The 12929-nt window shown below is 45.1% G+C and overlaps 1 protein-coding gene across 1 annotated transcript in view; it reads right to left on the reverse strand.

Annotated features, from left to right (window-relative positions):
- Positions 1–1617: 1617 nt before the first annotated feature.
- Positions 1618–12929, reverse strand: part of CLIC1 (chloride intracellular channel 1) — a 39001-nt gene continuing 27689 nt past the window's right edge. Inside the window, exons 2-6 of the mRNA XM_035107032.2 lie at positions 6275–6384; positions 5986–6111; positions 5225–5331; positions 3191–3372; positions 1618–1997 (exon numbers count right to left, since the gene is read on the reverse strand). Coding sequence (XP_034962923.1) covers positions 1836–1997; positions 3191–3372; positions 5225–5331; positions 5986–6111; positions 6275–6384 — 687 coding nt within the window. The 3' untranslated portion in view covers positions 1618–1835. The remainder of the gene's footprint in view (positions 1998–3190; positions 3373–5224; positions 5332–5985; positions 6112–6274; positions 6385–12929) is intronic.

The following is a 12929-nucleotide window of genomic DNA, read 5'->3' on the forward strand; positions in this document are numbered from 1 at the left end:
CGTCTGGAGGGTGCCGGACGACTCCCGACGTTCGGGAGAAACCGCCGGAGTCCACAGCTGCGCTTTGCGCATGCGCAAAGGACTCCCGAACGTCGGGAGCGTCAGCCCCTGCCCCCTACCACACAGCGCGGCTGTGATGACGGGCGCCTCAGGCGCCGCACGGCTCGGGAGTCGGGCACAACTGCCGCAGGCGCAGCGGCTCGGCGCCCCTGGCAGCCCGGCACCCTGGTGCATTGCGGGCGACAATCACCCTTCTCGTCACCGCACGCCGCTTGGCAAATCCACACCATGATCAATTCCCGCCTGGAAACCAATGTGGAAGGACGTGTGGATCCAGAATTGGCCTTGGATCCAGACAAATCTTACTCAGCTACGAGTGATCGCTGAAGAAGAAGAAAGACTTTATTGTCACTGTACCACTTGTTTACAGTGAGATTAAACAAGCCCCCCCCCCCAATCTCTCAGTCCTTGTTTCACTCTGGGTGCTGTCATACGACCACCAACCCCAAACGTCAGCTGCAATGTTGCTGTCTTCCATTCAGCAGCCTCACGGCCCATGGGTAGAAACTGTTCTTTAACCTGTTGGCGCAGCTTATGATGCTTCTATATCTCCTGCTCGAATGTTCCTCGCTCTTCTGAGGCAATGGTCTCCCGCAATAACATCTAGCAGAATCCGGGGACAGCCCACGATATTGTGGGCTGTCTTCACCACCCTCCGTAGGGACTCTCTGTCCGTGGCTGCAAACCAGCATACCACACTTTATGAAATAAATATAATGAATAAGTCTAGCTACATCTGGAGGGCAGAAGGCTAGGAAAAGGTGGGTTTTGTTGTACTCTGGATGCACCACATGCCACTGGTACGTAACAGCAACAACCGCCTTGAACTGTGGAATTTCCTACAAGATTTCGGAGACAATGGTTTCCCACTCCCACCCATTAGCAAGGGGAAGGAATCCTTCAGAAAGCAAGCTAAACCTCAAAAACAAAAAAACACAAACCACTGGAGGTTTTCGAGGGCACTTTGTTAAGGATTACTTAGTTATAGAATGCCCTGGCTTAAAAAAAGCGGGGTGGGTGGGTTCCTGTTTTAGTTTTAGGTATCATCTAGCTAGGGGGCATTATTCCCAATGCCACACAGCACAACTCTCCCAACAACTCTCACCACCCCTAAAAAGCAACAGCTCCCAGGATTCTTTGGGAGAAGCCGTGACTGTTTAAACTGGTACAACCCTGCTTTAAATGTGTAGTGCAGCCCACTTGGGCATTTAACACTAATAATCATGTGGCAGTTAGTGGCTGGTGTTGATAAAATCTGAGATACCGCTGGTGTTTCTAGTCACCTGACCAGAAGCAGCCAACCAGAGTTCTTTCAGCCACCAGCAGCAGGACCAATCGGTGGGGTCTCTCAAAACCCAGTCAGTCTACTTAATTAGCCAATCAGAACATTTTACCGCCACTCCTCAAATACTTAAGATTCCTATGGTATCACCCTCAAATTTTGCCTAACTACCCAATTAAGATTCCTCAGTACTACAGAAGCAGCCAGATATTTCAGTAGCCATTCATTGGTTCCCCACTATTTTCAGGAGTGAGGAGGCAGGAAAAGCACTCGGGTTTAATATTTTTACAAATGTGTACTTTTATTTTATTCTTGTTCTTACTGAAATTCAAATCACTTCCCCCCCTCCCAGAAATTAAGTCATTCTCCCTCCTCCCCCCTCCCCCCAAACTTAAGTACATACATAAAAATACCCTCCAATAGGCCCAACCCCAGACCCCAATATCCCTGCCACGGAAACCCTACGTCCCTTTTTCCAACTCTCCGAAGTTTGTTATTTCAAAGCTTTGGCAACCAGCTCATAAGCTAATTCGATCTCTTCGTCGTCTGGGCAGGTGCTGGCAAACTCCTCCCGGGCGTAAGCATTCTTGAGATAGCGGTGGATGCCAAGGAATGCCTCGGGGATGGTAAAGTCGCGGTACTTCTTGCACACCACCTGTTGAGACGGGGAGATCAAACATAATTTTGGCAACATCGCGTATGAATGAATCAGGCCCGCATGCGTTCCGAGATTCCACACAAGAAGGAATTTGGTAATAGGTGCAGAACTTAGAATTCAGTAAAAATCAAAGCATTCTGCCTGCTTGCGAAAGTCTGCCTGCTTGTGTGTTTCAAAACAGGACAGATAACATCTCACACAATACCCCTGTTCAAGTGTTATTGTTGCCGTGTTTATTAACACAGAAGGGACACAGCCAATGAGATTGGCTGCACTCCACATTTGAAGCTGTATCATACCACTGTAAACAGTCATTTCTTCCCCCAAGGAATCCTGGGAGCTGCAGTTTGTTAAGGGTGCTGAGAGTCATTAAACAATCCCTGTTTAATGACTCTCAGCACCCAAAACAATCCCTCACAGAGCTACAGTTCCCAGAGCAGTTTTTAACCATCAATGCCTCTGGGAACTGTAGCTCTGCTAATGTAACAAGGGTCTCCTCCCAGCAACACTCAGCAACCATAGCAAACTGCTTTGAATATGTAGTGCAGTTGGGGCCTTTGTGGATGAAGTTAATTCCACCCCCCCCCCTCACTGTAGCTTGATTTCAAGAAAGACCAATGATTCAAATAGCCATGTTCAAATATATAAAAGGATGTCATATAGAGGAGGGAGAAAGGATGTTTTCTGCTGCTTCAGAGAAGCGGACACGGAGCAATGGATTCAAACTACAAGAAAGAAGATTCCACCAAAACATTAGAAAGAACTTCCTGACAGTAAGAGCTGTTCGGCAGTGGAATTTGCTACCAAGGAGTGTGGTGGAGTCTCCTTCTTTGGAGGTCTTTAAGCTCAAACCTCACCCAACAGCTTTCCACGCTTATATTTTGATAAGTTATTTAGATCTTTTAGTATCCATCTACCCAGGTACTTAACAGGAGAATCCTTCCCCAGAAATGCATATGTTTTTTGCCATTTTGTCCTTAGAAGAGTGGTTTCAATTAAAACCCAGCCCCATGCAAGATCTGGTCAGGTTAATTTTTATAAGCTGAGACTCAGGGAATATGAAGTCCCAATTTAACTTGCTCCGCTGGGGAAAGCCCTCTTAACTCCCAGATCACATCCAACCCTCCTGGCCTTACGGGAGTTGGGGGTGGAGTGGGGGCTGGAGGAGGAGCAAAAGAAGAGGTTTTCACCTTGACGATGTGAAGCTTGGGCAGAAGATTGCAGTCGGCCAACGTGAGCTCATCCCCGTCGAGGAATTTGCGGCGGGACTGACCCTCGTCCTCCGCACTGTTCTCGTCCACCTCCTCCGGTAGTGGCGTTGTCAAATAAATATCCAGCACCTTCAACGCTTTCAGCAAACCTTTCTCGAGATCTAAGAAATAAGGAGAGGACGGGCAGGGGGAGGGGGGGGGAGGAATGAATGGAACCAATGTAAAGCCAAGGAGTAACGAGGGAAAACATCAGAAAGGGTTCAAGGAGCATCTAAATTGGAAAGGGAGCCATTAGGATTTGAGGCAAGAGGGAGAGACAGAGGGAGTCAATGGCATCCAAGAAAAAGAGAAGGACAGGGCCAGTGAGATTAAGGAATTAAGGCACCACCTGCATTTTAGGCAATGTCATACTACTTTAAATGGTTGTGATCCCCCCCCAAGGAATTATGGGAGGTGTAATTTGTTAGGGGTGCCAAGAGTCACCCTATTCCCCTCACAGGGCTACAAATCCCAGAGTGGTTTAACGATTGATCCCTCTTTTCAAGGAACTTTGGGAATCATAGCACTGGAGGAGAAAAAGGGTCTTAGCACCTTTCTCTTCTTCTTCTTCCAAGAACCTTGAAAGGGAAAGGAGGGAAGTCGTTGAATGTATGGGTATAATGCAGGGTGGATTTGATTTAAATCAACTTGATTCAAATCACAATTTAAATCACTAGTCAGTAAGACTGGATTTAAATCATTTTTTTATAAAAAAAAATTTACAGAAAGACATTCTTGCTGGTATAATCTTAGGACAGTGGTGCCTCGCTAGACGAAATTAATTCGTTCCACGGGTCTTTTCTTATAGCAAAAAATTCGTCTAGCGAATCCCATAGGAATGCACTGAATTTTTTTTGAATTTTTTTTGCCCATAGGAACGCATTAATTGAATTTCAATGCATTCCTATGGGAAACCGCGATTCGCTAGACGAATTTTTCGTAAAACACATTTGTCTAGCGAGGCAACCTCCGCTCGAAAAATCCTTTCATTAAGCGGAAATTTTGTTAAGCAGGGCATTCGTTAAGCGAGGCACCACTGTAATTACAACCAAATGAAGGTTTCATTTTTGGAATAATAAATTTTCAGAGTAAAATTATTGATTTGGTTATACTATTAGAAATACATAGCTGTACTTTATTGGAAGGAGAAAAATCATTTCCTTCATAACAATTTAAACAATTTATTTAACTGAAACAATAAGATTATAGCATATGTATCCATGTTTGTTAACTGATGTGGTTAAACAATAATAAAAAAACAAGACTGAGTTTTAGCACACGTGAAAAACAAATCTTATTTCCTGGTGAATAGCCTTTGGACTATAATGTAACTTAAATAGAAAACTATCTTTAGTTTTTTCCTCCAAAGGCATTTTATTTTAAAAATCTGATTTACTAAAAAAGAAATCGATTTAAAAATAATAATCCAATTTTATTTATTTATTCGTTCATTCATTCATTCATTCATTTCATTGATTTTTATCCACCCTGGTATAATGAAAGATGTTACTGTGGAATTGTAAAACCTCGAAACTTTAATAAAAAAAATTAAAAATGGGGGGGGGGCTCTCAGCACCCTTAAAAAGCTATAGCTCCCAGGATTCATACGCAATAACCTAGATCAGGCATCCCCAAACTCGGCCCTCCAGATGTTTTGGGACTACACCTCCCATCATCCCTAGCTAACAGGACCAGTGGTTAGGGATGATGGGAATTGTAGTCCCAAAACATCTGGAGGGCCGAGTTTGGGGATGCCTGACCTAGATGAATCCTACCCAATTAAAGCGCAGATGCAAGCAAGCAGCAACTGAAGTCCATGGAGGAAAGAAGCCAGTGAGAACGAAAGGATATCTCAGTTGGTTGACTGAGAGGCCTGGGAAAGAAGGGGCCAACAGAATTGAAAAAGACCAATATGAGAATCAAAACACTTGAGAAGAGGCCACCCAGTGAGGATTTGGGGGCCAAGATGCTCACTGGAGTTCTGCCCCGGATTTGAGTTCTTGATATAGGCAGAGAACTTGGCAAAGACGTCAAGGCCAGCTGTGTTAGATTCGGGGTTACGGGCAGCCAACTTGGGGTACCTGTGGGAGAGAAGGCAGATTTATCATCAACCATGAAGTGGCCTCGCTTAGTGGTGTCACCCGCAACTCCTCCTAGAGAGCCAGCGACCCCCTTTCCCTAACCAGCTCCCCTACATCCACAAAAATTATTGAAAAGCATTGAAAGTACTCAATAAACGGAGGTTCTGCCCCCTGCCCCTCAGCAGAAGCCTACCCCCTTGAGGGGGTGATCTCCTAAAAAATGCTTATTATTATTATTATTATTATTATTATTATTATTATTATTATTATTATTTCTACCCCGCCCATCTGGCTGGGTTTCCCCAGCCATTCTGGGTGGCGTCCAACAAAAGATTTAAAATACATTAAAACATCAATCATTAAAAACGTCCCTAAACAGGGCTGCCTTCAGATGTCTTCTAAAAGTCAGATAGTTGTTAATTTCCTTGACATCTGATGATAGGGCGTTCCACAGGGCAGGCGCCACTACCGAGAAGGCCCTCTGCCTGCTTCCCCCGTAACCTCACTTCTCGCAGGGAGGGACCCGCCAGAAGGCCCTCGGAGCTGGACCTCGGTGCCCGGGCTGGACGATGGAGGTATAAACGCTCCTTCAGGTATGCAATATTATTCCTTGGTATGCCCATGACCAGCCCAATTGCCTCATATAATTCTTACTTGGGAGGGCAAAGGACCTCCTCAAGGAACTCTTCAATCTTGTTAGTGTCTGTATGAACCTCGGTCCCGTACATCAGGAACGGGAGCTGACCTCCGGGGCAGAGTTTCTGCACCGTCTCAGTCCTCCTACAAGGAAGAGAAGAGGAAGAGGAACATATTAAGAGTGCTTGAAACTGCGGGAAAAACCTGGAGCAAAGATACGCGATGCTGGCCGGACGGAGACATGCACGTGTGAGTCCGTAGCAAAAGGGAGGGCGCCCTAGGGTGCCCCGTGGCAATTTCTACCCACCTCTTGGTGTCCACCGTGGTGACATTGAAGGTCACACCCTTGAGCCAAAGGACCATGAAGAGTCTCTGGGAGAAGGGGCAGTTCCCGATCTTGGCTCCATCGCTGCCAGCCTGAGAAAATAAAGCCAAAACATTGAGACCTAAGCTTCAGTCTAACTCTGCCGTTCTATAATTCAATGACTAGACCCGCCTTTAGCCTAATCCAGCTCATCTTATGTAAATAATAATCATTATTATTAATAATAATAATTATTATTAAATATACCCCGCCCATCTGGCTGGGTTTCCCCAGCCACTCTGCTGGCTAACTCCGCAGCCTTGGGATGCTACCTGAAACATAGCTTAAGTATAAGCCTACTTTTTCAGCACCAAAAATGTGCTGAAAAAGCCATCCTCGGCTTATATTTGAGTGAGGCGGGCGGCAGCGGAGAAAGGCACAGGACCTGGGGTTTGGAGAAGCGCTGCGCTGTGACTCTCCGAACCCCCGTCCTATGCCTGCTCTGCGCGAGGCGGTGGGGAGAAGCGGTGAGGAAGGGATCCTTCCTCGCCGCTTCTCCCCACCCCCACCCCGCCACCAACAGCTGGGAAAGGCATAGGGTGGTATTTATTTTTATTTTTGAAATTTACCAGTAGCTGCTGCATTTCCCACCCTCGGCTTATACTCAAGTCATTACGTTTTCCCAGTTTTTTGAGGTAAAATTAGGTGCCTCGCATTATATTCGGGTCGGCTTATACTCGAGTATATAGGCAATTCCAGAAACGTAGCTAAAGTAATTTCCGCTGCAAGCCCGAGAGAGGGCAGTGTTTTACGAGAGTCAGAATCACTGTGCTTTTTACCAGCGACTTGGCCTTCAGGAAGCCACAAAAGCATGTCGGGAAGGGCTGAGACTGACTTGCAACTTGAAATTCCCAGGCGTCAAAAAATTGTTATTTATATATGCCACTACTGCAGCCGGTGTTTTGTTAGCCCAGAAACTGGAAAATGAGCGAGGTCCCAACCAAAGAAGGATGGCAAATTAAGCTGACAATGTGCAGCTTTCAGACTTAACATATAGAATAAGAGAACAAGAACAACAATATACGTTTAGAGAAGATTGGAAAACGTTTATTGAACGTATGGGAAATAACGGTGTACAGCTGAAAACGCCGGCAGCATTAAGATAAATCCAACAGTGTAAATAAGTTCTGATGGCTGTAATAATGGAAGGCCGAATGGTTTAGTTTCTGTAAAATATTCAGGGATTTATTATATGTAAAATGAGCCATGGAAAGAGAAGGGAAGTCATTGATATCTTAAGGATGTAAAAATGAGTACCATATAAGACGACTGGGCATATAAAGACGACCCCCAACTTTTCCAGTTAAAATATAGAGTTTGGGATATACTCGCCGTATAAGAAATACGTCCCGGTGTATAAGACGACCCCCGACTTTTGAGAAGATTTTCCTGGGTTAAAGAGTAGTCTTATACGCAGGAATATACAGGACTTTAACTTGTAAAACAAAAAATTTAATAAAAATGAGAGAGAGAGAGAGAGAGAGAGAGAGACTTGCAACCACTAGAGGGAGACAGTGGCATACGAAATGCCACAATACCTTCTACCAGGTAGTATATGCTCTTTGCACCCAAACCCTTTTAAAACAACAACACAATTAAAAAAAAATTCTTCAGATACCTGAAAGAAGTGTGCATGCACACGAAAGCTCATACCAATGACAAACTTAGTTGGTCTCTAAGGTGCTACTGGAAGGAATTTTGTTTGTTTGTTTGTTTCGACTACCTGTAACAACAACAACAGAGTTGCCCTGTTCCGAAGTGGCTGTAAATCACAGCACTTGTGATTGGGCAGCATGCTTTCTGCAGGTTTCGGTCTCTCCCTGCAGGCTGGGAGCTCCTGCTGAACCTTGATCTCTGTTTAGCTTGCCACACAGGAGTCATTAACTAAGAAGGTTTATCAGCTGGGCTCTATACAACTTCCTGGGAGGGCTCAGAGCGCAGGCCTGCCTGCAGCAGGATTTCTCCTAGTCCAAAATTAGGAGACACATAGGGGGATCCGTGAGGCCAAACTGCACTGAAAAGGACGCCACGCTCAAGGGAGGCAGCCTTAACGGCGCTGTTTTTATTGTCTTTTACTCCGCGGTTGATGACGTACTGTATTTTTCGCTCCATAAGGCACACTTTTTTCCTCCCAAAAAAGCAAGGGGAAATGTCTGTGCGTCTTATGGAGCAAATGCATGGTCCCTGGAGCCAAATTGCCCAGGGGCGAAAAGCAGATCCTGCTTTAAAAAAGGGGGGGGGGAGAGGGAAAGAGGCAGTTGAAAGGAACCCGCTCAGCAGCTGATTGCAAGAGATCCGGGAGGGAAATAATAATAATATTTTTTATTTATACCCCGCCCATTAAAATACACTAATTTCTTAAAATTAAAAGCTTCCCTGAGAAAAGAGCGCTAGCTCCTTTCCAGGTCCCGCTCCCTTGCCCAGGCCTCCATTGTTGAATGTTCTGCAGACAGAGGCTGCAGCGACATGTGACTGGCTGATTAGATTATCTGTCTGGAAACTATAGAAATGGCTCCCTTTCCTTTCCTAAAGAAAATGCAGAATTGTGAGTTGAACCCCATAAAAACAGGGTTTTTTCCCTTTGCAAGGTAAGCTCAGCAACTCAGCTGATCCTCAAAAATGGAGCTTTCCCCCTTTGCAAAAGAAGCTGTACAACTTTGAGCTGATGCTCAAAAAAATTGAGCTTTTCCCCTTTCCTCCTCTAAAAATTAGGTGCGTCTTTTGGTCAGGTGAGTCTTATGGAGTGAAAAATACTGTGCTTTAGATGCAATGTGCTCTTGCGTGCAACCCCAGCCAGAATGGCCAAGCTTGTGTCAAGCCAGCACCCCTGGAGACAGTGGGCTGCATAGGCAACAGGGATCTCTTATCAACAGTTGCCAAGGGAAGGAAGATCTCTTCCTCTAGTAACCCATAGTCAGGGTGGAGATAAGATTAATCATCTTCCATGGAGGACTACGGCCACCAACCGTTGCCATTGGAACAAATGGGCTTCCCCAGACATCCTCCAGAAAGTTGAGTTGCTGCATCAGTGAACTAAAATGGAAGGGAATGGGTGAATTCAGTTCGGGTGACTATCATATCTACTACTGTGGGCAAGAATCCTGTGGAAGAAATGGAGTGGCCCTCATAGTCAACAAAAGAGTGGCAAAAGCTGTGATGGGATGCAATCTCAAAAATGACAGAATGATCTCGATACGAATCCAAGGCAGACCTTTTAACATCACAGTAATCCAAGTTTATGCACCAACTACCGGTGCTGAAGAAACTTAAAATGACCAGTTCTATGAAGACTTAAAACACCTTCTAGAAATGACACCAAAGAAGGATGTTCTTCTCATTACAGGGGATTGGAATGCTAAAGTAGGGAATCAAGAGATAAAAGGAACAACTGGCAAGTTTGGCCTTGGAGTTCAAAATGAAGCAGGGCAAAGGCTAATAGAGTTCTGTCAAGAGAACAAGCTGGTCATCACAAACACTCTCTTCCAACAACACAAGAGACGACTCTACACATGGATATCACCAAATGGGCAGCATCGAAATCAGATTGATTATATTCTCTGCAGCCAAAGATGGAGAAGCTCTATACAGTCAGAAAAAACAAGACCTGGAGCTGACTGTAACTCAGATCATCAGCTTCTTATAGCAAAATTCCAGCTTAAACTGAAGAAAGTAGGAAAAACCACTGGGCCAGTAAGATACAATCTGAATCAAATCCCTTATGAATACACAGTGGAAGTGAGGAACAGGTTTAAGGATTTAGATTTGGTGGACAGAGTGCCTGAAGAACTATGGATGGAGGCTCGTAACATTATACAGGAGGCAGCAACGAAAACCATCCCAAGGAAAAGGAAATGCAAGAAAGCAAAATGGCTGTCCAACGAGGCCTTACAAATAGCGGAGGAGAGGAGGCAAGCAAAATGCAAGGGAGATAGGGAAAGATACAGGAAACTGAATGCAGATTTCCAAAAAACAGCAAGGAGAGACAAGAGGGTCTTCTTAAATGAGCAATGCAAAGAAATAGAGGAAAACAATAGAATGGGGAAAACCAGAGATCTGTTCAATAAAATTGGAGATATGAAAGGAACATTTCGTACAAAGATTACCATAATCAAGGACAAAAGTGGTAAGGACCTAACAGAAGCAGAAGACATCAAGAAGAGGTGGCAAGAATACACAGAGGAATTATACCAGAAAGATATGGAGGTCTCGTACACCCCAGGTAGTGTGGTTGCTGACCTTGAGCCAGACATCTTGGAGAGTGAAGTCAAATGGGCCTTAGAAAGCACTGCTAATAACAAGGCCAGTGGAAGTGATGATATTCCAGCTGAACTATTTAAAATTTTAAAAGATGATGCTGTTAAGGTGCTACACCCAATATGCCAGCAAGTTTGGAAAACTCAGCAATGGCCAGAGGATTGGAGAAGATCAGTCTACATCCCAATTCCAAAGAAGGGCAGTGCCAAAGAATGCTCCAACTACCGCACAATTGCCCTCATTTCACACGCTAGCAAGGTTATGCTTAAAATTCTACAAGGCAGGCTTAGGCAGTATGTGGACCGAGAACTCCCAGAAGTGCAAGCTGGATTTAGAAAGGGCAGAGGAACCAGAGACCAAATAGCAAACATGCGCTGGATTATGGAGAAAGCTAGAGAGTTCCAGAAAAACGTCTACTTCTGCTTCATTGACTATGCAAAAGCCTTTGACTGTGTCGACCACAGCAAACTATGGCAAGTTCTTAAAGAAATGGGAGTGCCTGATCACCTCATCTGTCTCCTGAGAAATCTCTATGTGGGACAAGAAGCTACAGTTAGAACTGGATATGGAACAACGGATTGGTTCAAAATTGGGAAAGGAGTACGACAAGGTTGTATATTGTCTCCCTGCTTATTTAACTTATATGCAGAATTCATCATGCGAAAGGCTGGACTAGATGAATCCCAAGCAGGAATTAAGATTGCCGGAAGAAATATCAACAACCTCAGATATGCAGATGACACAACCTTGATGGCAGAAAGTGAGGAGGAATTAAAGAACCTTTTAATGAGGGTGAAAGAGGAGAGCGCAAAATATGGTCTGAAGCTCAACATCAAAAAAACCAAGATCATGGCCACTGGTCCCATCACCTCCTGGCAAATAGAAGGGGAAGAAATGGAGGCAGTGAGAGATTTTACTTTCTTGGGCTCCTTGATCACTGCAGATGGTGACAGCAGTCACGAAATTAAAAGACGCCTGCTTCTTGGGAGAAAAGCAATGACAAACCTAGACAGCATCTTAAAAAGCAGAGACATCACCTTGCCGACAAAGGTCCGTATAGTTAAAGCTATGGTTTTCCCAGTAGTGATGTATGGAAGTGAGAGCTGGACCATAAAGAAGGCTGATCGCCGAAGAATTGATGCTTTTGAATTATGGTGCTGGAGGAGACTCTTGAGAGTCCCATGGACTGCTAGAAGATCAAACCTATCCATTCTTAAGGAAATCAGCCCTGAGTGCTCCCTGGAAGGACAGATCGTGAAGCTGAGGCTCCAATACTTTGGCCACCTCATGAGAAGAGAAGAATCCTTGGAAAAGACCCTGATGTTGGGAAAGATTGAGGGCACTAGGAGAAGGGGACGTCAGAGGACAAGATGGTTGGACAGTGTTCTCGAAGCTACGAACATGAGTTTGACCAAACTACGGGAGGCAGTGGAAGACAGGAGTGCCTGGCGTGCTATGGTCCATGGGGTCACGAAGAGTCGGACACGACTAAACGACTAAACAACAACAACAAACATGGTGCAGCCAGTTCCTACTTCTTTTTGTTTGTTTAGTCATTTAGTTGTGTCCAACTCTTCGTGACCCCATGGACCAGAGCACGCCAGGCACTCCTGTCTTCCACTGCCTCCCGCAGTTTGGTCAAACTCATGTTCGTAGCTTCGAGAACACTGTCCAACCATCTCATCCTCTGTCGTCCCCTTCTCCTTGTGCCCTCAATCTTTCCCAACATCAGGGTCTTTTCCAATGATTCTTCTCTTCTCATGAGGTGGCCAAAGTATTGGAGCCTCAGCTTCAGGATCTGTCCTTCCAGTGAGCACTCAGGGCTGATTTCCTTCAGAATGGATAGGTCGGATCTTCTTGCAGTCCATGGGACTCTCAAGAGTCTCCTCCAGCACCATAATTCAAAAGCATCAATTCTTCAATCAAATCAGTTCCTACTTCTAGTACTCAGCAATGGTTCCCCTCAGCCGCCGCCAGCCTGGCAGGCACAAGGGACAAGAAGTTGCTATAGAAATGCCCAAACACAAAGGCGTGCGGAACCAGCCATCAATCAAAATGGCCTCCGGACTTAAGAACGGCTCCACAATGTCGAGCGGTTGTTTGGTATTTTTGGCAATTCGCTATCCCCGTGCAAACCAAAAACAAACGAAAACCCACATCTAAAATTCTTTGAAAACCTGACTCAGGTTGCAGAAGACATTAGGCTGACATAACCGTCTCCATTTTTCGACTGTCACTGTGCAAGATATACTCAGGGTAGCAAAAATAATAAATAAAATAAAATAAAAGCCTGCTCCTGCACCTTTCATATTTGTACAGAAGAGGGAACTCCAGTGCAACCCTG

The sequence above is a fragment of the Zootoca vivipara genome, chromosome 2 (genome assembly GCF_963506605.1).
Source record: "Zootoca vivipara chromosome 2, rZooViv1.1, whole genome shotgun sequence".
NCBI classification, from domain to species: domain Eukaryota; kingdom Metazoa; phylum Chordata; class Lepidosauria; order Squamata; family Lacertidae; genus Zootoca; species Zootoca vivipara.